This window comes from Felis catus, chromosome D4 (genome assembly GCF_018350175.1).
Source record: "Felis catus isolate Fca126 chromosome D4, F.catus_Fca126_mat1.0, whole genome shotgun sequence".
NCBI lineage: Eukaryota > Metazoa > Chordata > Mammalia > Carnivora > Felidae > Felis > Felis catus.
The window spans coordinates 59,196,940-59,224,256 of NC_058380.1; the positions used below are offsets into that span (position 1 = coordinate 59,196,940).

The 27,317-nt window shown below is 46.3% G+C and overlaps 1 protein-coding gene across 15 annotated transcripts in view; it reads left to right on the forward strand.

The window, feature by feature from the left end:
* Positions 1–27,026, forward strand: part of FRMPD1 (FERM and PDZ domain containing 1) — a 147,055-nt gene extending 120,029 nt beyond the window's left edge. For 13 of the 15 annotated variants that reach the window (XM_023242457.2, XM_045043160.1, XM_023242456.2 and 10 more), the window contains 12 exons: positions 1,109–1,243; positions 2,729–2,836; positions 6,892–6,987; positions 11,779–11,904; positions 12,999–13,118; positions 14,153–14,289; positions 15,388–15,514; positions 15,659–15,754; positions 17,855–18,037; positions 18,881–19,028; positions 20,829–21,635; positions 24,518–27,026. In XM_023242457.2, coding sequence (XP_023098225.1) covers positions 1,109–1,243; positions 2,729–2,836; positions 6,892–6,987; positions 11,779–11,904; positions 12,999–13,118; positions 14,153–14,289; positions 15,388–15,514; positions 15,659–15,754; positions 17,855–18,037; positions 18,881–19,028; positions 20,829–21,635; positions 24,518–26,904 — 4,470 coding nt within the window. In that variant the 3' untranslated portion in view covers positions 26,905–27,026. The remainder of the gene's footprint in view (positions 1–1,108; positions 1,244–2,728; positions 2,837–6,891; positions 6,988–11,778; positions 11,905–12,998; positions 13,119–14,152; positions 14,290–15,387; positions 15,515–15,658; positions 15,755–17,854; positions 18,038–18,880; positions 19,029–20,828; positions 21,636–24,517) is intronic. The other 2 variants (XM_003995646.6, XM_045043164.1) reach the window with 1 other exon arrangement.
* The last annotated feature ends 291 nt before the right edge of the window (positions 27,027–27,317 follow it).

Sequence of the window (27,317 nt, forward strand, 5' to 3'; positions counted from 1 at the left end):
TTCATCGTAAGATGCTTCTCTGAATTCTCACTTTTCTGATAGCTTTCTGCACAGATTCCAATTTTTATGGTGGTCTTCCCAAACCATGGCACCCGGAAAGGAATACAGCTCCACCTACGGTCAACTGGTGAGAGTACCCAGGGAACAGAGAGTGTATTTCCAACATGCACCAAATGCACTTGTGAAGCCCAAGATTTTAGTAGGCCCAGTCACACTCTTGGCTTGGGTGAACGTTATGGTTGACCAAAAACTAAGGCTGGTTTTCAAATGAATAGCTTCCAAGCCCCCATCCCATGCTGTGCAATTGATTTTTTTGATCCTCAGTGCCACATTTCACATCAATTCCTGTCAAATCATGTTGTTTTGGCCCAGTGTTCTGGCACGCTGAGGTTGTACCATCCAGAAATTACAGAACTGGAATGCCGTCATCAGCTGTACTCATTCTCACTTCCTGCCAGGGATCCACCTCTTCCCACGCTTCTCTGACTTCCTCCATTACCCAGCCAGTTGATTTTCTTTTCTGATCCAGCTCTGGACTTTACTCTTGCAGGATTGCTGTCTCCAAGGTGGAAGATGATAACAGTTGTCCCGCCCCGCCATGGATTCTTTTTCTCTCTGCATCTTCCCCCCCCAACCCCGACCCCCGTTTTGCCCCTGATTTCTCATTCCTTTGAATCTTAGGGCAGTGATGGTTTTACCTGTCACTTTAACCCGTCACTTTACTCTGTTCCCTTCAGCTCTGGACATCAGGGCTGTCAAGCCCTTCTTGTACCCTCTTGTGTTTGTTCTTCGTGATTTTTTGGCTTCTGGCCCATAGCGGCACCTGCTCCTCAAGTTTCCCACACGTCTCTTTTAGATTTCCTGTTTTTTCATCTTTCCTCCCAAATTTCTGCTGCCTGATATCTGATGACACCTTGTAGCTCTGTTTCATTCACAGGTTTGGTAAGTACACTTTCTCTGATTTCATCCAAGGCATTGATAAACATCATTAATGGAGACTGAGCCAAAGGGAGCCTGAGTTGCTTAGTTAAAATATCAGGACAATTTTGAGAACACATCAACTAGTTTTGAATCCTCCTAATGGCTCTGCATCTGGCCTTCTTTACAGGGGGATTATAGGAGACCTTATCAAACATTTTGCAAGAATGAAGGAATACTACTATATCCACAGGACCCTGCCTTATCAATCTGGAATCCCATCTTCAAAAGAAAAATGAACTTGGTTGGCTCTGACTTATTCTTGGTAACACCATATTGGTTACTAGTGATCAATGACTAAAAAGCTCTCTGACCACCTCTTATCTTGGATTTTGCCAAGAAATAATAACAAACTTTACCAATCTGTGTTTTCCTTAATCTTCCATGTTCATTTTCTGGGAAATTTGATAATTAGCCAGCTTTAGTCTCCTAATATTTTTTCTGTTTTCTCTTTTGTGGATGATACCAAGTCTCTCATCCCCTAGCTTCACTGGTACAGGTGTCTTGAACTCATTCAAAGAACTTATCACCAATAGTTTTATCACCAATAGTTTTATCACCAATTTTGGGTTGTAACTTTCTTTTTCCCCTTCTTCTGTCTCTTCTGATTGGAAAATCATTCTGCTTGAAGAAGAAAGCAAATCAAGGTTAAGTAATTTCTGGAGTTGAGGGATCACCACACAGGTTTACCTCTTCCCTGGGAACATTGCTATTTCCCCTTCTCCTTTTACTAAATTTTTTTAAAAACTATATATTTGAGATACTGAATCATAGTCATGAACCCTATTATTCCAAGGCTCTAGTTACCTATAATATCAAACTTCAGGGTCACTTCTTCACTTCATGTACTTAATGGCATTGGTCTGTTGATATCTGAGGTTATGAGCATTGTCTCCAGTAGTTTCTCTGGTTGCTGTTATATCTCTTTTCCTGCAGCTACACAATATGTGGTCCAGAGCTCCATCTTGAAACTCGTAACACATGGAAACATTCTAGAGTCTGGCCTAAAGGACTATCCAGACCAAGGAAACACAGCATGCGAGGCTGGGAATAACACAGCAGGATTCCATCCAGGAACATCACATCCTGTTGGTCTAGGTCATACAAGTTGCTGTTCATTTTGTCACAGTTTAACCTGATACAATCTAGCCAGAGGCCTAATTACATACTCATACCAAACTGTGATGACTCTTTCTACTTCTGGGGAAAAAGGGCACCACCCAAAAGATGAGAAGAGCAAAGAGGGGCCAAGGATAAATCACAAGGGTCAGAGCTTCAGGGAGCCCTGGAGGTTTTTGGACCCAACTCTAACATTGTACATAGGAAGACTAAAGACCAAAGAGGAGCGATAACTTGGCCAAAGTCACACAGAGTTATTTTGTCTTATTTTACACACAGAGAACTGGTTTTCTTCCATAATAATTTGTGTTTGAGTTAGGTCTTATAACTGTTGAGTAGCAGAACTTGAGTCTTCTTGGTCACAGGCCATTTCTTGTCTTTGTCATACACAACCATTTCACCACCATACTGAATCTTCAACTGTTCTCAGACACATACGAACATTGTCTGGGTTGGGATCCATAGACTTTATGAAAAGAGTTCTTTGGTGAGATGCTGTCCTTCTCTGTGGGTTTTCATTGAGTCCTCAACAGCTGTCAGAGGTTTTGCTTTTGTTTTTAAGAAATGAGAAGACGTGTAATGACTTTTACAAAAGTCCTGTTCTAAAATGTGTCATGTTAATGTTTTGCAGGGAGTCCCCAAGTCATCCTTCCTGACTGAGGAGAAGAGAGCTCGGCTAAAGACCAACCCTGTGAAGGTGCACTTTGCTGAGGAAGTGCTTGTCAGTGGACACAGCCAGGTGCGTCACTAGTTAGGGGGTTGAAATTACTCTGCATGAAGCTGGTGAGCTACCTCCTGGCACCTACCTCCTTGAGACTCTGGAATCTTGCAGCCCAGAGAGGATACCAGGGGAGTGCAGTGGGTTTGCTAGAGGTTCTGAGCACCCTCAGTAAGATGCCTGCAGACCACGGACAGGGAGAGCCAGGGAGAGAAGCACTGGGTGTGGCTTTCTTTTGTTCTGTGACTCCATTCTCTTGCCCATGAAATGTCAACAGATTGCAAATACTAATTTCTTATTTTGAACCTTCAAACTTAGTGTTCCCTCTAAAGGTTGATATTGATAGTAGTGATGGTGGTGGTGGGGATTGATTGGCTTTCTTTTCCCCCAAGAGCCCATTATGTGTTTAACTTCTATTATGTGAATCTAAACTTTTTGGATACATAATCCTTGGTCATCACAATACCCTGCAAGGGAGGTATTTTAACACAAGAGGAAGCAGAAGCTGAGAGAGTTTAAGACAATTAACCTCTCAGATCACATAGCAAGAAGATATAAGAGCCCAGGTCTGTGTGACTTCAGTCCTTTTATTTTCCATTCTAACATACCATCTAGTCCTTTTTGATACGGAGAGATCCAGGATTAGGGGAGGACAAATTTGTAAAGGAAAAATATTGGTGGAGTTTATGTTTTTAATATGGGCTGTTGGATGAAAGACTTATTCATAGTTTACACATTTTCTTCCCAATGGCCTGAAACTATTGCCATTCTGCATTCAGCAATCAATATTAGATTTTGAAACTTTCAAGTTAGAGCTTGTCCTTTTCTGGTCTTCTCGCCATAGAGACCTGCACATGGAGAGGGGTGGCCATTTTAACAAAGGGTTCTGGGTGAACTGGTTCACCTCTGCAGAACACTTATTTTCTACCTTGCCTGCTACTTAACAGACCACACCTTCATTAGACCTGAGAGTGGAAGGTGGATTTGTTCATGAAGGGGCCAGTGAGAGGCTTCATGCATTAGAAAAGGCCTGAGATCCTGTCACGCAGCCATTTTTTATCTCTGTGTGTGTGGTTTTTAAAAAAATTTTTTAATGTTTGTTTTTGAGAGAAAGAGAGACAGAGCATGAGTGGAGGAGGGGCAGAGAGAAAGAGACACAGAATCCGAAGCAGGCTCCAGGCTCTGAGCTGTGGCCCCAGAGCCTGATGCGGGGCTCAAACTCACGAGCAGTGAGATCATGACCTGAACTGAAGTCAGGCACTTAACTGACTGAGCCATCCAGGCACCCCTCTATGTGTCCATGCTGGTGGAAATGGATTGAACCTCTCTAGCAAATTAAATTTAGATTCAGTGTGTATTTTTAGGAGTAATACACAGTAATGAGAAGTAGGGGCTAGAACCAGTTCACAGGACAGGTAGAGAATAAAGGTTCTGCGGATGTGAACCCGATCACCTGGATCCTGTGTTAAAATGGCTCCCATTCCCTGCTTGCTGGTATTGTGAGAAGACCAGGTACAGACAGGTTCGACCTGAACTGCCTACAAAAACTGGTTCAGAATTTTGGTAAGGGTGGGAGTCTAGAGAAAGAGGGTTCTAAAAAGGTGTCTCCGAGGAGACTTGCGGGTCAGAGCACCAAGTTTCTGTATCAGCCACGTAAGGCAGAGATAGCAAAACCAGTGAGAGTTCATCACTGTGACCTACCTACTCATCCTTTCAAATGTTTAAAAGATGATAAAATTGGTTGTTAACCTTTCCTCCTGAAAGCAGGATGAGACACCAGAAAAATTTTAAATAGTAAGCTAACATTTGCAAAATGCTTAACTTTGCTAACGGTTAAGACCAGGTGTGGGCAGGTTTGACAAATAAAGAAAAAAAGATGGAAGTCCTGATGCTGAGAAAGTAGCCACAGTCATGCACTAACTGGTAGCTTTGTACATTGGTTTCATCTTTTTTGTGTGGGGGAAGAAACAAAGCATAATGAATGCCATAAAAAGTGGCCAAAGGTTCACATTGCTATTAATTTAGTCTATAAAATAATTCAAATTAAAATCCATGTGTTTAAAGATATCTATAGTACTGATATGTAAAATAGAAAAAAATTAGGGATGCCTGGGTGGCTCATTTGGTTAAGTGTCTGACTTCAGCTCAGGTCATGATCTTGCAGTCCAGTCTGTGGGTTCAAGCCCCGCTTCGGGCTCTGTGCTAACAGCTCAGAGCCTGGAACCTGCTTCAGATTCTGTGTCTCCCTCTCTCTGTCTGCCCCTTCCCCTCTCATGCTCTCTCTCTCTCTCAAAAATGAATAAACGTTAAAAAAATTTTTTTTAACAAATAATTAAATAGAAAGTAGAAAAAAATTGGAAAGAATGTTAAATGTCTAGGGCCGAGGAATGGTTCAGTCAATTCTGGTATTTCAAATCAATAGAAGATTTTTAAGTCCATTAAAATGATAAACATTAAACCCACATTAAAAAGTGTATATGAGGGGCGCCTGGGTGGCTCAGTCGGTTGAGCGTCCGACTTCAGCTCAGGTCATGATCTCACGGTCTGTGAGTTCAAGCCCCGCATCAGGCTCTGTGCTGACAGCTCAGAGCCTGGAGCCTTGCTCAGATTCTGTATCTCCCTCTCTCTCTCTGCCCCTCCCTTGCTCAAAAATAAATAAAAATATTTTTTTAAAAAAGTGTATATGAAATACGTGTTGAATAAAAAGTGAAAATAGAAACTGTGCATGTTCCATTACTGCAGCTCTCTAAAACTGATTTACAGGTATAGATAAAAATTGAAAGAAACCTTAGAGAAAAGTAAATGGTGGTAGTTATGTGATGCTGTTATGGAGGTATTTTTTGTAAGTCCCAAATAATAAAATCTCAAGGAAGAAATTTTGCCCTTGGGAAATCCGAAGTGAAGGTCATCCTAAACACCCGAAACTAGAGAAGTGAGGTGATCACAGAGCAAGCAGTTTGAAATCCCTCCTCCCTGATTGTGACACAGCATGGGGATCTGAACTCATCTCTTTTTCCTCCATAAAAATACTGTGTCTTTTTTAAAGTTATAGAGACTGATGAGTGTGTGTCTTACCTAAAAGATACAAGTGCCCTTATGTTCAGAAGATACATAATTCTCCTCTGAAGTAGACTGTCAGTTTTTTGGGATGTTTTGTTTTGTTTTGTTTTGTTTTGTTTTGTTTTGTTTTGTTTTGTTTTGCAAAAAGATGATAAGCTTCTCTACTTGGTGGGCTTTATACCCAAACTCTTTGCAGAGATTATACCTGGGAGCAATTTTAGCTCAGATCTTAGGGACTCTAGAACTGCTTGCTCACTGATTCTGGAAGGACACCAACCCCAAGGGCCCTCTTTATTTACAGCTAAACACTCAGCTGTCCCTTTTTTATGAGACTAGCTAGTCCTGGGGGGATTCTTGAGCCCAAAGGGATCATTCCCTTGCCTTGTCCCACTGCAGGGATTCTGGCTGGCTTGGGGTTACCAAACACAGATTATTCCTGTGCCTCCTTCCCAAAAACAACCCTCCAGGTGTGGCAGAATCCCTTGGGAGATTCTGCAAGTCCTGGGCGATGGTTGGGATGAGTGAAGGTGGGGAGCAGCCCTCTGCCCTTTGGGAATGCAGCAGGAAAATGGGGGGGGGGCACTCAGGTAGTTTCCCACCCCATTCAGCCCCCCAGCTTCCCCAAGGGAAGGCTGTCTTGGAGAGTGTGCATGCTTGTCATCTGCCTTATTAAGCTGTATCCCATAAGGCTAGCAACCAAAGATACTGAAGTGGCAGCTGATGGCCGTGGGGCCTTATTCAGGCTCATGCAGTGCCATCAGTATGCTCACGGCAGGGCTCACCACTCTCCACCCTCTCACGTCTGACACTTCTAGTGAACGAAGCATGCCTGTCTCTGTGTGACATAGACCTGGTCCATTGGAGAAATCTCCAAATGCCAAGAAGCAGCCCACGTCCCGGTGAGGAGGCTAGGGAGGATCCTGCTCTCTGCACCAAGCAGGTCCAGGGGAGCTGAGGACTAGTCACACCCAGGGGAGAGGAAGGGCCAGTTTCAACACTACTTTTGTGTTTTCTAGGGTAATTCTCTGCTGTGTATGCCCAACGTGCTCAAGCTGTACTTGGAGAATGGACAGACCAAAGCTTTCAAGTTTGAGGCAAACACAACTGTGAAGGTATTTAGAGTAAATCTGAGTCTTTTTCCCAAGGAGAATTTGCTGGCTCCCAGGACCCCCGGGCATCTTGCCCTGAAGCTGTCGTGGTGCTCTTACAACCGTCACGGTCTGGGCACCTATAATAAGCCAAGCACCGTGTTAACTCATTAGTTGTACAACCACCCAGCAAGATGTATTTTTATCACCATCTTCCAGGGGAGGAAATCCGGGATCAGAGGGATGAAGTACCCAAGGTCCTATTACAACTTGTAAGCCTTCACCCTTAACCACTGGGCTCCCTGCCTCTTGTATGTGACCCCATTTGCTACCCAAAAGACTAGTGCAGCCAAAGACTCAAGCAGTATGTCAGAGTGGGCCCAAGAGTCTGCATATTCTGTTCTGGGGTGAAGTCAGTTCAACTTCTTTTTGACAGGCTCCTCCGTATGAGGATGGGTGGGAGGAGGTGCTCTGGGGGGCGGGGGAGGGGTGTACAGACTAGGTAAAGTGTGGTTTTGTCTTCCAGAAGCTTGTAGTCTAGTTGAGGGAGGTTGGACATTCAAGGAGCTCCCAGGTCCCGGGCAGGATGAAATAAGGTCTGCAAAGAGAGGGACAAGGAAGCACTCTGCTTGCAAGGGAAAGGGCACCATCTGCTCCTTCCCGTCAGAGAAGGCTTTGCAAAAAAACAGCTGGACCTGAGCTAAGCTTTGAAGGGCAGTCAAGAATTCAGTAAGGGAAGGTGGGGACACGACTGTTGGCAGGGGTTGGGGGTACTAATGCACATGTACTAATGCAGAGAGCCAATAAGACAGGCATTGCCCAAGAAGTAGTAATCCATCCAATGACACTGGACCACTGGCCATTTTCTTTTAGGAGGAGTGAGAGAGGGTGCAGGCTGGCTGGGGAGGGCGTTGAGTGACATTCATAGAGAGTAAGGGATGGCACAACAGTTTCTGAACAAGAGAGTAAATGGTGTTAGAGCGAGGCTCCAGTGAAGAAGCAAACAAAGGGGTTCAGGTGGGCAGCTATACATACAGTAGCCAAGACATACTCACGTATACACACACTCACACACATGTACCCCCCCCCCATGCACACATATGTGCATACAGCCAGTGTTCCTCTCTGTCACCTTCCTTTGGCAATTCCTAGAGCTGCTCCAAATGCCCTATCCAATTCTTGCCTCAGCATGACTGAGGAGAAGCTGGAGAAAGCCTCTCTGCACTGGGGAAGACCACACTCAGAGGAGGAAGAGGAGGGAGGAATGGATTTGTTAAGTGTTTACCACATGTCTGCTTTCCTGGGCACTTCCTTGTGTACTGTCTCCTTTAATGCCTCCAGTAACATTGTAAAGTGATGAGTATTATCCCCATTTTGCACATGATAACACAGGCCCAAGAGATGCCCAAATTGTCAGGGTCAACTACCTCATAACTGGCTTCAAACTTGGTCTATTTCTGAACCCTGCATCAGAGCTTGCCACGCTATCATTCTGCACCAAAGTTTTGCAAACGAATTAGACAAGGTTTCTACTCCTGTCATCTTTGATCTAAAAGCATTGGAATGGGGGGGGGGGGCGCCTTGGTGGCTCAGTCGGTTTAGTGTCCGACTTTGGCTCAGGTCATGATCTCACAGTTCGTGAGTTCGAGCCCCGCATCGGGCTCTGTGCTGACAGCTTAGAGCCTGGAGCCTGCTTAGAATTCTGTGTCTCCCTCTCTCTCTGCTCCTCCCCACTCATGCTCTGTCTCTCTCTCCTTCAAAAATAAATAAAAACATTAAAAAAAAAAAAAAGCATTGGAATCGGGTGCCTGGGTGGCTCCCTTGGTTAAGCGTCCAACTCTTGATTTCAGCTCGGGTCATGATCTCATGGTTCATGGGATCGAGCCTCGCATTGCGCTCCGTGCTGACAGCATGGAGCCTGCTCGGGATTCTTTCTTTCTTTCTCTCTCAAAATAAATAAATAAACATTAAAAGAAGTGCACTGGAATGGAAGAGAATGATTTATTTAGAGTGAGCCCCGCTTTGGTGGCCAAAAAGACTTTGAGATGATTTATAATAAAAGCACACACCACAAAGGAATTAGACCCAAGATGATAGATAGACAGAGTTGGGGAAATGAGCAAGGATTTAGCTGGTAGAATACTGGTTAATTTTACTTTCTCTGTAGTAACCAAAATTTTAAAAGCAAGTCTTTCAGTTCTTTATGACAGAGAGGCATGAGGGAAGATACAAACAAATCCTGTGGGTCAAAAAAAAAAAAATTTACTGTCAGTTCATGATTGACATGAACTTTTCTTCCTGGCTCCCTTACAAAGGGGAGCAAAGCTTTTACCTTAGAAAACTCATTTTCTCTAAGTGTAGAAAAATAATATGTCATTCAACCCAGTGAACATTTGTGTGCCAGAAGAGTTGTCAGGGATAAAGAAACAAATTCCTCAGTGTCACACCCAAAAGGAGCCCAGAGACATGGCGCAGGGCCTGAGACGGGGAGGAGAGGAGACCTGGGGCTAACTCAGTGTGAACCGAGGCAGGTGCAGTGTGCTCAGGGTCATGACCGTGGGACATAAAAATGGTGTGGTAGGGGCACCTGGGTGGCTCAGTCGGCTAAGCGTCCGACTTTGGCTTAGGTCATGATCTCACAGTTCGTGGGTTCGATCCCCACATCGGGCTCTGTGCTGACAGCTTAGAGCCTGGAGCTTGCTTTGAATTCTATGTCTTCCTCTCTCTCTGTTCCTCCCCTGTTCATGCTCTGTCTCTCTCTCTCTCTCCTTCAAAAATAAAAACATTAAAAAAAATTTTTTTAAAAATGGTGTGGTAAGGCTGCGGGGCACAGAGACCTGCCAGCTGGAGGGCAAGGAAAAACCTCCAGGGAGGCTGACTTAGAAAGATAGACAGACTTTTGACAGGAATAGGCCATGAGCGGTGTGTGAAGACAGCATCCACGGGGAATGGGGAATGGCATCTACAAAGACCCAAACTTGGGAACTTTGGACAAGAGGACAGGGCTTGTGAGCAGAGTGCATTGGAAGAGGCAGCAGAAGATCAAGTGGGAGAAGTGGATTGGCACCCGATACTGGAGAGCTTTGAATATTAAGCTGAGGAGTTTGGATTTGGCCTAGTGGGCCATGGGGTGGGGGAGGGTATCCCTGAATATTCTTGAGCAAGAGAGCATAATCAGTACACAGCACAAGGTTTAGACAACTCCCTGTAGATCAGGGGTCAGCAAACTTTTTCTGTAAAAGGCCAAACAGTAAATATTTTAGGTTTTACAGGCTGTAGGGTCTCTGTCACAGTTCCTCAACTCTGCCATTGTAGCAAACAGACATGGCTGTGTTCCCATATAACTTTAATTACAAAACCAGGCAGTGGGCTGGATTTGACCTATGGGCTGCGATTTGCCGACCTCTGCTCTAGATGCAAGGTGGAGGTCAGATGGATAGTAAGATGATCACTAGCATACCACTCTGCAAGGTGGAGAAATGTGTGAGCTCAAGGCACAGTAGACATTGGAGGATGGAGAGGGAGACAGAGTCAAGAGACGGCCTCTCCATCAAGGCCAGTGCAAAGCAGGCATTAGGTTAATGTTGAGTTAGATGGATTATTCAGGACTTGGTCTCACTGGTGAGTTATGGAGGGTGATGGAGCAAGTAGAAAGAGGATTCAGACTAGCAGGTAGCACCTGAAGTTTTGGCACTTACTAAACCTGAGCTTTTTGCAGGACATCTCTAATGAGTCTGTGATGATTATTGATTCATTGAGTAAAAGTTTATTGAATGTTACTGAACCCCAGGCTTTGGAGATCTAGTGGAGCACAAGAGAGGCAGGGTTCATATTCTAAGGAGTTTACCATCTAGTGGGTGAAAGACAGTAAACAAGAAAACACATATTAGTGGCTAGCATGTACTGAACACTTGCCATCTGCTAGGTACCATTCAGACAGAATAAGGAATTTAACCAGGGACACACAACTAGTAGTGGTGGTATGGGTCTAGAACCCATTCACTTAACTTTATTATACTGTCTCTTACTAAAGAACATAGCTGTTATTGACGCAAATTTTAAATATTGGTGAGGGAAATAAACAGGATCTTGGGACAGAGAAGGGAAGGGTCAATCATATTTAGATACAGTGACCAGAGAAGGCATCTCCAAAGAGAGGGAAACAGCTTTGTGAGGAGTGATGGGAAAAGTGTGCCAGGCAGAGGGAACAGCATGTGTGAATGCCTTGTGGTAGCAAAGACCTTGTGATAACACAGGGCCACTGTAGTGAATGAAGGAGAGGAATGTGGCATGGCAACTCTAATGGTTCAGCAGTAATTATCATTCCACCCTACCAGCCACTCTGAGACAGAGGCATCATTATCCATTTTTCAGGAAGAAACTGAGGTTCAGAAATGTTAGATTGATTTCCCAGTTGCAGAGCTGGGTAGGTGGTGGGATTCTGTCTGGTTAGCAGTTGAAAATGCAGACTCCAGCGAGAGTATGAATCCAGAGACCTTGAAGAGAGTCATAAGCTTCCAGTACATGGCTTCAGCCTTCCAAGAAACAAGAGAGGATGACTGTATGGATGTGCTGGAGCCCCGAAGAGAGGGGAGCGGTGGGTGTAGGGCCATGAGGGGTGATGAGAAGTCCCTTATGTAGCCTGGGAAGATTCAGCTGCCTGAGTTGGCAGTGGACCCAGCCAGCACAGGCTTTTTTCTCCCCAGCTGCACCGAGGGGCAGAGAAAAGGTCAAGGAGGTCCTCCCTGCTCTGTGCCTGAGCACGAGGGCCAGCCTGCTCTTTGGGTGACTCTTATGTCTCTCTGTGCCTGGCAGGACATCATCCTCACTGTGAAGGAGAAGCTGTCCATCCGAAGCATGGAGTACTTTGCACTGGCCCTGGAAGAGCAGTACAACATCTCACGGCTGCACCTACTGCATGAGGAGGAACTTATCCAGCAGGTATACCTGCTCCTTGTGAGGAGAGCCGGGCTGGGCAAGCTACACAACTCAGCCAGAATCTTTGGGATAGGGCTCAGCACATCAGCACTTTCTCATGCCCTCACTCAGCCTGGGGATAACAGGGCAAAAATCAGGACTGATTTTCATATGAAGTATGTGGGGTCCCATTTTGCAGATGTGGAGATAGTGACTTAGAAAGATAAGATGACTGGGGTACCTGGGTGGCTCACTCAGTTCAGCATCTGACTCAGTTTCGGCTCCAGTCATGATCTCCTGGTTTGTGAGTTCGAGCACAGCACTGGGCTCTGCTCTGACAGTGTGGAGCCTGCTTGGGATTCTCTCTCTCCCTCTCTCTTGGCCCATCCCCCATTTGCTCTCTCTGTCTTTCTTGAAATGAATAAATAAACTCAAAAAAGAAGATAAGGTGACTTACTCAAGGTAATGAAACCAATAGAGCCCCATCTTTTGCTTCCAGCTCTGATGATCTTTGAAAAGTCAGAGAAGCATTTCTTACTGGGTCTAAGCCCTTTTTCTGAGACTTACCCCTAAGCTGGTCCCTGATGGATTGGCAGGGCATAGTCTGTCTGTACCAATCAGTCTTTCAGCCTTTCAGTGATTTGTCATACCAACTTTTTAACATGTCTGTTCCATTAGCATTGAAAAAGAAAATCAAATGAAATCCCCAAGATAGTTGAAATAGAAAAAAACAGTGAGGTGCATAATATAACAATGTATACTATACTATTATTTGTGGAAAATAATACACATGTATAGAAACACACACACACACACACACACACACACACACACACACAGTCTCTGAAGGGGCGTGTAGGAGACTGGAAGTATATTTCTTTTGGAAAGGAGAACAATTTGATGGGGTCAGTGGGAAACTTTGTTCTTTTGAGCCTTTTACATTTTATACCCATGGGAAAGTCAAGAGCAAAGGTCTGCAGCTGTTTTGGGAAACACTAAAATTGAAATCTCTGAGGACTTTCATTATCTCCTTTTTTTTTTTTTTTTAAGTTACTTTGTGGAATAGCTGTGAGAACAAAGGCAGTTAGAGGATTAACTATGTCCCTTACCCATTGCAGGTGGTAGAAAGGGAGGAGTCACATGACTACCGCTGCCTCTTCAGGGTGTGTTTTGTTCCCAAGGACCCCCTGGACCTCCTGAAAGAAGATCCTGTGGCCTTTGAATACCTCTACCTGCAGGTGACTGGATCTGCCCTTCCTAAAATAACAGTGGTTTTTCTCAAAGATGGCACATTGGGTGATTTTGAACATGAGCTTAAGGCAGTTAAGCAACTCCCTGGTAGGGATTATCTTTATCTGAAGAATAGGCTTGATTATCCTTCAGAATAGTTGCTGTCTTAGGATATTTGCTGCGTATTAATGAAATTTAGGCTTAGCCCTCAATGTGGATGATACATTTTCTACTAACATTTAGAGCTACAGTTTTTTATTGCTTCGAGTGGCATTAGTGCTTCAAAGCCTTAGTTTTTTAAAATGTTTATTTATTTTTGAGAGGGAAAGTGAGTGTGCATGGGGGAGAGGCAGAGAGATGGGGGAGAGAGAGCATCCTAAGCAGGCTCTGTGCTGTCAGTACAGAGCCTAACACAGGGCTTGATCCCATTAACCGTGAGATCATGACCTGAGCCGAAATCAAGAGTTGGATGCTCAACTGACTGAGCCACCCAGGCTCCCCTTCAAAGCCTTATTTTAGAAACGATGAAAAGGAGTCTTGGGAAGCTCACATGATTTTCCCGGGCCATGCATTTGATGGCAGAGCCAAAAATTGGTTCCTTGACCCTTAGCCTGGTTTTCCCCCTACTTTGCCTGCTTGGGTGAGATGTATCATGTCATTTTTCTGCTGATGAAAAAAGAATCATTTCCAAGGTATTGCCATTGTACCAATGAGGTAACTCAAACTAGATGAATTAACTTGCCCAAATCTTACAGAAATGATGGCAGCAAATAATACCAAAACTAGTTTATATTTGTGTAATGCTGTGTCCTTATGCCTCCTTTCGTACGTTATCTAATTTAAACCTCACAGAAACAGCGTAAGGTAGACTTGACTACATTTAGCAATGAGAAGACACCAATGTTCAGAGTCTTAGTAAGTCAACCAAGGTCACATAGCCAAGAATTGGCAGAGCCGGCTCTCAGAGCCTTTCGCCTGAAAGAACTAGGAACACAATCCATGTATTCTGGTTTCCCAATTCCTCTGATGTAATCTCTTCTAGAGCTGCAGTGATGTGCTCCAGGAGCGCTTTGCGGTAGAAATGAAATGTAGCTCCGCGCTCCGGCTCGCAGCCCTGCACATCCAGGAGCGGATCTACGCATGTGCCCAGCCGCAGAAGATCTCTTTGAAGTACATAGAGTGAGTGGCAGGCGACTTCTATGTGCCGTCAACAGCAGCTGGGCTGCATTTATAACTTGGCTGGCCCCTGGCCAGGATGGCCAGATTCCGCAGAAAGATGATACTCACCAACCTGCCCATCTGTCTGTTGTCTTTCCATCCATTTCCCTCCCCACTGTCTCGGACCCAGCCCAGCTCCCCCAGATGTCAGAATCTGGCTGCGCACTTGGGGGCAGAAGCCAACTGCAGATAGAATGACACAGGATCCCTTTGTAGATTCCCAGTTCCTGAGAGAATGTCTTGGGATATCCGTTGACAACATCAGTGTAAAGCTCTTCTGAGGGCAGAAATGCCTTGGAAATTAATCTTGTGTGAACCAGTTGTGTGGTATTATATTTCTATTAGAGCAGTTTCAAGTCGTGGGATTCCAACACGTCCTGGTTCGTAGGCTAAGTTTTCATTTTTCTCTGGGAAGCATCACCCAGGTTTGCTAAGCCATTCACCAAATCTCAACTGTGTCCTGTCTGGGCATCAAAATCAAATGGGGAATCATAATTAAAACATAAAACAGATCCTTGACCCTATTCCTGAAATACTGGGTTACATCTCTAGGGAATGAGACCTGAGGATCTGTATTCTTATCCAGTTTGTTGGAGAATTTTGAGGCTGTTAGGCTGGCACTATTCTGAAGCATAACCTCAAGGATTCACAGGTGCTGTGTGAGAATGTATTATACATATGTGATCAGTATTTCTGATATGTATTATAATAAAAAAAAAAGATTGAGATCTCTTCTGATTAACAGAGTATCATACCACACCATAAGCAACAAGCTCCCAGAAAGATAAGTGGGGCTTAGTTCCTGAATGGCTGGGATTTTTGTGGAGAGAGTGCATGCGTATTAAATATATATAAACATATGATATTTAATACATAAAGTTATAAATGCATTTTATGTATATTTACATACACTTATGTATACATGTAGATTCTTCTGTTGAGAAAGAGGCTCATAATTGCAGTGTTCTGGGAACACTAAGTTCCTGAATGAAGTGTAATTATGCTCTTCATTAGAGCCGGGTACACTGTAAAAATGGTGTCTCCGATATCTCATGGCAGGAAGGACTGGGGAATAGAGAACTTTATATCTCCAACTTTACTCCGAAACATGAAAGGCAAAGACATCAAGAAAGCCATTAGTTTCCACATGAAGAGGAACCAGAATTTGCTGGAACCCCGACAGAAGGTAATGTTGTGGCCTCTGATGACACCAACCCTTCCCCTCCCCCAGCTGTCTGTTGTGAAACCTCAGGGAAAGCATTTTCAACATTGTGTGGATTTTAGGCAAGTGAATAACTCTAATTTAAGTCTTTGTTTCCTCCTATTTAAGCAACTTATTTCTGCTGCCCAGCTTCGTTTAAATTATCTACAGATCCTTGGGGAACTCAAGACGTATGGTGGAAAAATCTTTAATGCTACTCTAATGGTACGTATGACAGAAATGCAGATCTCTACTCTTAGAAGGGAACTTAGAGGTCCTCTGAAGATCAGTGTATCTTTTGGCCTAAAATTCCTGAGGACCTGTCGGGTATTTGTTTGGGAAGTGAAATATGACACCATTGGGGAGTGTGTATCATGCTTGGTGCCAGCCCTCTGGCAGATGCTGGGGGAGGCAGAACTCAAAAAAACCATTATTTCCACCCTCAAACGATGAAACAAAGTACCCAACAGACAAAAGAGGCAATGAGAAAGGCACAGGACTACTGCTGTGGAGTTTGAAGACAGAGGGTACCGCTGCTGGCTTCTGGTTGAGTATGGGAAGAAGGACGGATTAGGAAAAAGCGAGAAGGTTGGATTGACCAGATTTCAGTAAGGAGGAAAGGCATTCTGAGGGGAGGGAAATGGACGAGTTTACTCTGGCACTCTGGGTATATAAAGGCGAAGTGGAAGAATTGGAAATCATGAAAGAAATATGAAAATGTATGATTGACTGCTAGGCTGTGGCCCTGATTGTTCATAAGGGAAGAACTACGGGTAGATCTGAGAAGGGAAAAGAGAAGCAAAAGAGCCCTCTCCTTTGTTACTCATTCCTCCCCCAGCTTTCTTTTTGGAGCCTGGGCCTGGTACTCTGTGCTTTTCAGCAGTCTGTGACTGGTGGGCTGCCTCTTACGGGAACTCTCCCCCACTGCACTTAGGCAGCCCCAGAACCCTCCAGCACAAAACCACACAATTTGCCAATTAGAGATTTATGTACATATATAAATGTATATGTACTTATATATACATATATACACATATATATACATATATGTGTGTGTGTGTGTGTATATATATATATATATATATATATATATATATATATATATACATACAAAGCTCCTTTCAGTATATTTGGTGTGCTTCTCAGTCATTTACAATGATGGGTCAGATTAATCAGATTGCTGACCTAACAATGTAGGTGGAAAAAGGGAATCAATGTTTTGACAGAAAGGAAGAGCATCCGATAGGGGAGGGGAAAAATAGTTGAGTCTTTGTACGAGTAGGTGACAAAAGGTTGGAAAGGAGACTAGATCCACAGAAAGGAAGGCTTAAAGGTACAACTTTACTTTTCCCATGGGCCAATCCTATCCTCTCCCAGCTGCCAAGTTCCTGTCCCCAGTCTCCCTTTACTTGTCCTACCTAAGGTAAGAACTGGTAATGGGAGAAGAAGCCAGCCACATTGAACTAGCTTAGGATGCTTGCTGGACACTAGGGACTCCCAGGGAACCTGAGTACAACACTTGAAAACAAATAATTATGGTAAGAAGTCACAGCTCAGTGCTATCAGAGCTGTGCAGAGGCTGTGGGGTGGGAACGACATGGAGGAAACGGACTACTCTGGCTTGAGGAGACAGATCAAGTGGATGTTTTCCATAGGCAGTAGGTTTTGATGGAGTCTTTTATTTATTTTTTATTTTATTTTATTTTATTTTATTTTATTTTATTTTATTTTATTTTATTTTATTTTTTGATGGATTCTTTTAATTTTTTTTTTCAACGTTTATTTATTTTTTTTTTTGGGACAGAGAGAGACAGAGCATGAACGGGGGCGGGGCAGAGAGAGAGGGAGACACAGAATCGGAAACAGGCTCCAGGCTCTGAGCCATCAGCCCAGAGCCTGACGCAGGGCTCGAACTCACGGACCGTGAGATCGTGACCTGGCTGAAGTCGGACGCTTAACCGACTGCGTCACCCAGGCGCCCCTGATGGATTCTTTTAAAGAGGGGTCAGGATTTCACTGGGACACAGCATGAATATTGGCACATGGGTGTGAAAGCACAGGTTGTGTTTGTGGAACAGGTAACAGCCCCATGGTCTGGCTCTCTATTGTGAAGGGTCTTGTGGGAGATAGATTTATACTTAATTTAGCTGTCAATGGGGCCCAGATTAGGCTATTGCCTAATTTAGTAGTCTAGGAAAGAGGTGGTGAGGGAGGACCTGAAATCAAAATCAAGGAGTTGGCCAGGAGGGATAACGTGTCTTACATGTGCAATGTGTTTTCACTAGCTTGTGAATGAAAACTAATTCTTCTTCCACCCTAATGCAGTTACAGGATAGAGAATCCTACATTGCTCTTCTAGTTGGAGCCAAGTATGGGATTAGCCAAATTATCAGTAGCAAACTCAACATCATGTCCACACTGGCAGAGTTTGCAAACATCAGCCGTGTAGAGCTGACAGAAGAGTCTGAGAAAGTGAGCATGGTCAAAGTGTATCTTCAGGATGTCAAGGTAATGCATGGGGAAGAAATTTTGAATCCAACTTCTGTAATTTGGGGCTAAATTATTCTAGGGTAGTTTATGAGAGTATAGATATTAACAAAGTCTAATATCCAGCATTTGCTTAAGAGGATGAGTTGTCCATCCTGTACCATCAAAAGGAAAATAATGAACATGGTGTGTTTTCTTGGGAGGGTCCTAAGATAATTTTTGTGTGTAAACTGAGCTTGGACTATATACTTTCCTGACGGGTTCAGAAACTTAGATGGGAGCACCACACGATTTTATCTCATGTATGGGACCCAAATGGCTGCTCAAGAGTTTTGAGTGGCAGCAATTAAAATGGATAAATGATGCGGGGTACTTCCTGGGCCTCTCTGGAAGGTCCTACATTTACCCTGCCTTCCTTTGCTTTAATTCTGACGGGCTCAAGGGTGGTGCTTCATTTTTCTCATCACCCTCTTCTTCCTTCTCCATTTGCTCTCCTTTTCATTTTCCAGGTCAGGTCTTGAAGGGGCCTCACTGTATGAATGGTCAGGGTGGGGTGGGGTTGTTGTGATGGGGAGGCTGGACTAGGGGATGAAGAGGCAGAAGACCTCATAGAGATTCAATGGGAGGAACCCACTGTGTGTAAGTGAGTGTGTGTGTACATGTACGTGTGGTTGTGTGTATGTGTGCATGTATGCTTATTTCAAGTCTTGCAGGTGAGAATATGAGATACCAGGAGGCCTGCCTGTGGGCCATGGCTGGATTTACTTGGAATCTCTCACTGGCCCCACATGGCCTTGTTGTCAGTCTTCAGACTGAGGCCACTATCTCTTGGCCCTTTATTAAGAACTCTCTTTAACTTCAAAGGTTCTGACATTGCTGCTGGAATCCAACAGTGCAAAAGACCTAGCCTGCCTGATTGCTGGGTACTACAGGCTGTTTGTTGACCCAGTTACCTCCATTTTCCTCTGGCCAGGAAACAAACAACAGGTGCACCGGGTATCTGCTGAAGAAGGTGAGGCTTGCTCCAGTAAGGACAGGCCCTTTTCATAGCCTTAAGGGAAGGGGATGAATTGAGTTGAGCTGAGACTTCCACCCAAGTGGATGAGAGCTATTTTTCCATTTATTTCCTGGTGAACAGTTGGTTTTTCTAAAGCCCTAAACGGAGAAGTTTTCTCTATGTATCTGAGAGTCCCTGAAAGCCAAGATATGCTATTGAAGGTCTCCAATTCCCTGTAGTATTTCCTAAAATCGTCTCCAAAATCCACTGTATTTTGTCTTTATTTACTGGCAAAAAAGATGTCATTCATTTATTCAGAAAGTATAGATGACCGTTTTTTATTCCATGTGTATGTGCTCTTCTTCATTTTCTTGAATTATAATAGAAATTCTCAACCTTACATGTTTAGAAAAAGGGGATACCTGGATATAGGAGGGAGTCAAAATCATATATAAGAAATGAGATAGTGGAGGCCAGATAAGATGATAAGTCTCCCAGGCCAGCTCTCAGTTTCTATCACGCTTTTGCTTCAGCACTATTGATGCAGCATTTTCCCACTGGTTTGCTGATAAATGTTGTAACACTCCCACTACAGCTAATTCCAGGCTACCAATATGATGTCACTGAATGTGGAGATGGGAAGAGATACTCAGTAGCATAACATTATATAGCATTCCTCCATTTGGATCAAATAGACATAAATAATCTCGAGAGATCAGATGATAGTAAGATGAAGTAAAAAATAATTAGGAAGTGATGAGTTTTTGGTACTTGTTGTTTTGGTTTTAACACAGTTTATGAACATGGGATGATACCTTAGAGTCTAGTCAGGTAGACAATGCAGAGTGGCAGCAATTGCAAAGGTCTGCTGGCGGGAGGGAGTACTGCTGGGGCAGGTGCATGACACCAAGGGCAAGGTCATGATCTGTTGAAGCTCTCTATAGTGGCTGGAGCATGTGAAGCCTTCAGGGGATGACCAGGCTGTTGAGGAGGGGTTGGGGCCACACTGTGAGGTGGTGACCAGGCTGAGGAGAAATTGGGGCCGCTCTGTGAGAGGCCTTAACCCGTGGGAGAGCTTAGACTCTTCCCTGTAGGCAGAGGATGCCATGGAGGGGGTTTAAGTAGAGTGTGATGTGAACAGAGAAAAGTTTTGAGAAAGATCATTCTGGAGGCTAATGGTAGAAGAGAGACTGGAGGCCTGGCTCAATGCCCCCATCCTTCCAACCATGAATGCTTCCTGAGTACCAGCAGCTAGCTGGGTTTTCACCGCCCTAAAAGCTCCATAGCACCAGGGGGTCCCCAAGGCCGGGCTTCAAAATGGTGCCAGCCTACCCACCTCAGAATCCCACAAAAAGTTGCTAAGAATACAGATTCTCAGCCCCCACTCCCTAGATATTTGACTTATCACATCAGGGATAGGGCCAAGGATCTGTTTTATTTTTTAAATATGATTCCCCATCTGATTTTGATGCCCAGACAGGACAGAGCTGGGATTTGAGGAGGGGCTTAGCAAACCTAGGTGATTCTGCCTGTAGCAAAGTGAAATCCAGCCACATACCCTCCGTGCTTCCATGAACACATAGCTCTCCTCAGAAGTAACCCTGTCCCCATTAGGCAGTTCAGGTACATGTGGGAAAGGAGCCCTGATGTGTGGGGAGAACATGGAATCTGGAGACCCACAGGTCCTGTGTCAGCCAGTACAGCATGATCTGGGCCAGCCACCCTGGAGAATTGGAGGGCAGGCAGGGTAAGGGTGGGAGGACACAAGCCTCTGCCAGTTCCTGAATATAACCCCCAGTGTCCCTTGTATTACAGGCTATGAATCCAGGGCGTGCAGCGACTCTGAGGAGTCCTCTGAAGTGGACTGCGTGCTGGAACCTCTCTCCGACAGACACCTGCTGAAGCTGGGCCCCTGCAGACCACTCATAAAAGAGGAGCAGCCTCCTGGGGACAGCCCCACACCTGAGGTGGCCAGGAGGGGCCCGAGCACCTCCGGGGCCAGCAGCATGACAGATAGTGCTGAGTCCGAGGCATCCGACTCAGCCAACACGGAGAGCCGAGGCTGCAGGACCAGTGGCTCCAGTGAATCCATGGATGCCCTAGAAGAGGATGACTTGGACACTTGCTCCTCCAGCAGGTCTGGCTTCTTCCACTCTAGCTCGCCGGGCTTCCCAGAGAGTCTTGATTCCAACAGCCAAGAGGAGAGAAGCAGTATTGAAACCAGTGGCTTCCTCTGTCTCCTGGACCTGGCCCACAGAGCCAACCCTCCATGCCAGAAGACTGAGTTTTCTGAGAGTCCCACTCCTGAGACCTTCAGTTGGGGACCAGAACTGAGTGCGGTCCGGCTGGACCCCAGGCTATATGAGAACAGTCGGACAGACTACTATAGCCTGTGCTCCAGTGTCTCCCTGGCCAGCCACCAGAGCGACAGCTCAGAGAGCACAGCTTCCCGGCAGGGTGGGGGCCTGGCAGCCTGGGGTCAGCAGGGCTGGATGGAGGCCCAGCCCAGCTCCACTCTGGAAGCCCTGGGCCCACACCTGCCTCTGGCCTTTGAGGATGGCAGCTCAGATGAGGAGTACTATGACGCAGCCGACAAGCTCACACCCCCAGACGCCCTCTCAGGTGAGCCCTCCCCAGCAGGTCTGCACAGACTCCAGGCGGCTTCTGAATACCCAGCAGGGGCAGGGACCAAACTTGAATCACGCTCCTTGTCCTTGTTTGAGAAGGCCCACCCGGGCTCAGCGGACCAAATTATATGTGTCATAACTTCAAGTCAGGGGTACAAGGGAGGTTCGGGGAACTGTGGGCCAGCAGAGATGGGAGGCACCAATTCAACAGTGGGAATCAGGAAAGGCTTCCCAGAAGAGGTGGCAGATGTGCTGGGCCTTGTGAGATGGACAGAATTTGTATTGAAAAGGGTTTGACAGGAGTTCTCAGCGGAGGCAAAGTGGCTGTGTCATTATTTACCCTGACTCTATATTAAATGGGGCTTTGAAGTAAGAAGAACCTGATAGGCTTTTGATGGCCCCTTAAGGGACTCAGACGTAAGAAAAGGCCGGGGATCTGTTGGTCATGTTTCTTTCTGGTTCCACATAGAGTGACTTCCTGAGTTGATGTGAGATCCTTACAGGACACACGTGTGCGCACACACACAGTTGCACACACCATATACTGAAGGGAAAAAATTAGAGAATAGCACGCAGACACTGATGATGAGTCACTCACTAGGAGCTGGGGAAGCTGCAGCTCATTTATTTCTGGGTCAGCCCTTTCCTGTTGCTTCCTGCCCTCTAGTGCTTTCCCGTTGCTTGTGGGAGAAAGGCCAGCTCCTTAGCAGCCCCTGTGAGGCCCCTCCAGGTCCTCTGTGACATGGTCCCTTTCTGTCTCCTTCCTCCTGAGCCCTCTTTCTGCATACCTGCCACACAGACCTCCTTACCGTTCTTTAAAAGTGCCAAGTTCTTTCCTACCTCTGGCCTTTACACGTGCTGCTCCTTCCGCCTGAAACACTCCTCACCCTGATCTTTGGCTACAAGTGCCTACCCATCTATCAGGCCCCACGTAGAAATTCACTTCCTCTGGGAAACGTCAGCCAGACTGCGCCAAGACTGGGGCAGGTCTCCCCATCCCTTTCATGTGTTTTCATAGCACCCTGGGTGCTTCCTGCCTGCACTTAGCACTGCCTGTAATTGTATATTTATTCATGTGACTTTTGTGTTGATATTTCTCTTCCTTACTAAACCAAGAACTCCTCAGAGTATAGGGACTGTGTGTTATACACTCACCCCTGGGTCCCCAGCACATTGTACTTGGTGGCAGTTTTGCTAAATGAGTAAACAAATTCCCTACCATCTACCCTGAGTTCATTAATTGGCTGTGCCCATAAAGAAGGAGAAACTTATGAGCAGATTTGCACTGTTCTCCAAAGAACCCAGCCAACTGCCATCCATGCCCCCAGCTTTGCCCAGCTGGGCCAACCATTGTGCAGGGTTCAAAATGGGGGCACAACAGAGACCATCAGTCAAGGCCTTCCCATATAGTAATCTAGCCAGGGAAATAAAGTCCATACTGGACATTCCCTTTTTTTCACAAGGAGCCAATAAGGTGCTGGGTTCTGGTCTGAGCCCTGATTCACTGTGGGAGTCTCTCCCTTTTTAGGCCTCAGAAATGCCCTTGATGAATGGCTATAGGTGGCCTAGGGCAGCAGCTCTAAAACATGAGTGGGCATCATAATTACCCAAGGGACCTGGTTTAAATACCACAGCTTCTTAGGTTGTAGCCTCTGAGATTCTGATTAAAGAGGCCTGAAGAGCAGCCTAGAGTTGATAATGTTTTTAATAAGATGCAGCCAGACTGGAAAGTGCTGATCTGAGGATAAGAGCCCTCTGATTCTCAAGTGCTATGCTGTGTACCTGATTCCTTCTGGCTTATTCCCTAGACTTCATCACAAAGTGCTTCTCTCTCAGAAGGGTCCATCCTGGGGGTGCCTGGGTGGCTCATTCAGTTGAGCGTCTGACTTTGGCTCAGGTCGATATCATGGTTCATGGGTTGAGCTCCACGTTGGGCTCGCTGCTGTCAGAGCCTGCTTCGGATCCTTGGCCCCCCTCTCTCTGCCCCTCCCCAGCTTGCACTCTCTCTCAAAAAATAAATTTTAAAAACATTAAAAAAAAAAAAGAAAGGTCCATCCTGGTATGCACAAAACCCCCCACACTTGAGACTGAGTCATGACACTTTTTGTCAAGAGAAAGCTCCCTCGGAATCCTCACACATGTAGTGACAATAACTACAGTAGTGGTAGCAGCTCCCGTCACTGAACCACTGTTAGCACAGGCCTTGTTCTGGGAGCTTGATAAGCACCGGTCCATTGAACCAGCACAGTAGGCCAGTGCTGACTGATACCGCTGGTACTGACTGACTTGGGTTGACATAAGCACCAATCAAGAGTGTTAGAAGGATGTCAGATAGCTTATAGAATTTCCAGCAAAGGTGAAGAGCTGGTTTAGACACAGGTAGTAACCAGGCCTGGAGACTGGGTGACAGGATTTCTCATCATTTCTTCACTGTCAGGATACTGTAGCTGCAAAGGATGGGCTCTACTTTTATTATTATTATTTTTTTAAATTAATATGCAAATTCTAGGAAATTTGTATCTGACTTTCTAGGTCATAAATCTGGCTACTTGGCTGACTGCGGGTAGGGCACCTTCATGAAGAGTTCTAGCAGACAGTAAGCATTGGGGAGATTTTGTTCCCTGAAAGGAAGTTGGGGTACTGTGACCCAAAGACAATGACATGCATCGTGGGCAATGAAGAACCAAAAAAATGTCTCCCACAGTTATTATCCCCATCTGTTAGATGAGCAAATTGAGGAGATCAAGCTTTAATCTGCCCAAGGTTACCCAATCCAGCCAGGATCTGAACCCAGGCAACCCTGAGTCCTGGGCCCAACCTCTATAAGTCTCTTTATTTTTCTGCTTTTCAAATACTCTTCCCTTTCTTGATTCTTAGGGGCCAGAGCTGTGTCTGCTGCAGAACCCAGTGCCACAAGCTTACAGCATAAGGCTAGCACTTGCATCTGTGAGGACAGCCTGAATCCTGGGCCAGATGGAAGAGAACCAAGCAGAAGGGGAGGGGTGAAGAAGTATGCCAAGACTCTGAGAAAAAGAAGGTCTTTCCTACAGACTGACTACACTTGTCAGGTCTCCTTTCCCCTGGTGCCATCAGCCTCCCTGGAGAGTGTGGATGATGTGTGCTACTACGACAGGGAGCCCTATCTGGCCCTCGGAGCACCCTCCCCAACTGTGTCCTCTCTGCAGGACATGCAAGGTGAGCCTGGCCTCCTGGAGACCAAGGCCCTGGGGCTGCTGGGTCCCTTGAGGCAGACCAAGAGCAAAAACCCAGCCTCCCGAGTCATGGAGATGGAGCCCGAGACCATGGAAACCAAGTCAGTTATCGACTCTCGAGTGTCTTCTATTTCTGCCATTCGCCTCCGGATTGACCCCAACCATAAAGATAGTTCCGGGGTTGCCCCCCTGACTGCCACTGTTGCCAGTTCCCCAGCCAGCACCCCTCACTGTTCCAGCCCAGGCTCATCTGGCCTAGATACTGCTCAGGCAGAGCCTTCCCATGCCTTGTCTCCACTTCAACACTCGGATGCCAGTGTCCCCAAAGAACTCACCCTAGAGCTTGGGGACAGCAACTCCTCCCTCTCTAGTGCTGACCCAGACCCAAATAGAGTCTGCCTGACTGTCAGCCCAGGGCCACATAAGGTCTCTCAAGCAGACACACTAGAGTTGGGAGGGGTCCAACTGGAAACAGGACTGGGATCTTTGTTTACAAATCCTATGCAAGAAACTGCCCCCAAATACACAGAGCCTTTGTTGTCTCCTCCTCTAGTCAGGCCTGGAAGTGGTGAACGTGGGATAAATTCAGGAGAGAAGATGGCTTCTTTCCCTACAGAAGAGGAACAACAAGGACAGCTATCTCTGGGACATGATGGAGAAGTTACAAACAAAAACGGCACCAATTTATTTCATGATGAATCTGGGAAAGATTCAAGTGACTCCAAGAGTGACCTGTCGACTGCTGTGCCACAGACTATTGGTGTCAATGCTCCAACTGGTGGAATGAGAACCTCCCTCTCCTTGAAGACTCCTGTAACAGGAACTGAGCAGATCCTGCCACATTCCCCCATGGGTCCCCAAGGACAAAGCAGAGAAACCCCAGGCCAAGCCTGCCAGGCCCAAGAGCAAAAACTATTGGAAGAGCTGGATTTAGACCCCGATTTCTTGCTTGGGGACCAGACCATTCCATCAGCCTTCCCTCTGGAGGGGGTCAAGGCAGAGCCACTTAACCACATGATAGGGGAAGAGATAGCCTCTCGGGACACTCCTCAGCAGATCTGTTTTAATCCAGCTCCTTCTCTGCCAAAGCCACTACCGGGTCCCCCAAAGGAGCCCCACTTAGAAGGTTCAAACCATTGTTCACTGTCAGAAAACAAAGACAAAAGTCCTAGCGTCTGCCTTCCTGCTGAGAAGTCTTTCCTGTGCTTTGCCCCAGAAAGCCATCCTAAAGTTTCTGCCAGTCTCAGGATGGCCACATCTTTGGGGTTTGTGGGTGTGAATGAGACAATGGCCCCCAGGATTGGGATGGAGCAGTGCAGCTGCCAGTTCTCCTATGCCACGTGCTTCCGTGGCCTGCAGCCAGAAGCAGAGGAAGAAGACCGGGCCTTGGAAGCACACCCTACTGCCCCCCTCACGTCGCCACCCTCTGCAGGAAGCCGGCTGGCCCTCCCCTGGAAGCCTGCCCGGGCCCGCAGCTGCAGTGCGGAGCCCCTGTCGAGGAATAGCCACATCTGGCCAGAATACTGCTCCAGGGCCCTGAGACAGCTGAGAGCTGCCCCTGCCAGCACCCCGGAGGGCTTTAGCCAACTCACAGAGAGCTTACTGGAATTACAAGATATTTTAGAAGCTTCCTGGGGGAATGGGAACAAACATCCCCCAGAGAAGTGCACCTGGCACTTTTCAGAAAGCCGGAGCCGCCTCTGCATGGGTTCCCAGAAGCTCCTGGCGAGCTGTCAACATGTGATCAGAATGGACCAGTCCCCCGAAGAGATGCAGGGTGCCGTGCGGGACACCTTCCAGCACCTGGTCCAGCTGGCCGGCCTGTGCTTCCAGTTCACAGACTGCAGCCGCTGTTCCACTCGGCACAGGGAAGCAGCAGGGAACCTGAGGGACGTGGTGTGCGCCTACCATCAGTTCGTAGAGGCTGCTAGGCTGACCTGTGAGAGAGGCTACCACGACCTGAGTGTGAAACTCTTGGCCCGTCAGTGCACGGCTCTCACGGCTGCTGTGTTTTGTTTGACCCAGAAGTTCCGAGCATCCACTGCCCTGTGAGCAGGCCGGTTGCCCAGGCCCCTGCCTTGCCCTGGGCACTTCCCTGAGAAGCTCCTCCATTCCTCCACCACCCCTCCCAAATGTTTACTAGAGTATTCAAATAAACTGCTGCTTAATCCTGACCTGAATCATACAGAGTGATAAGTTTGGTTCAAAAGCATTCACTCATGTTCATTCAACAAACATTTCACTGAATACCTCCTCTGGGTCAGCCCACGTGCTAGGTCCTTAGGATAGAAAGGTGAATTAGACAAATCCCTGCCCCTGGTCAGGATTCTCACAGACCCTCAGGGGGATACAGATAAGTAGCTTGCCATCAGTAAACTGTGCCCTAATAGTTTACCCTGGGGATGTGGAAACAGGAGGAATTCACAGACTGTCCCAGGATGACAGGGATGAGGGAGGAAGGTGGG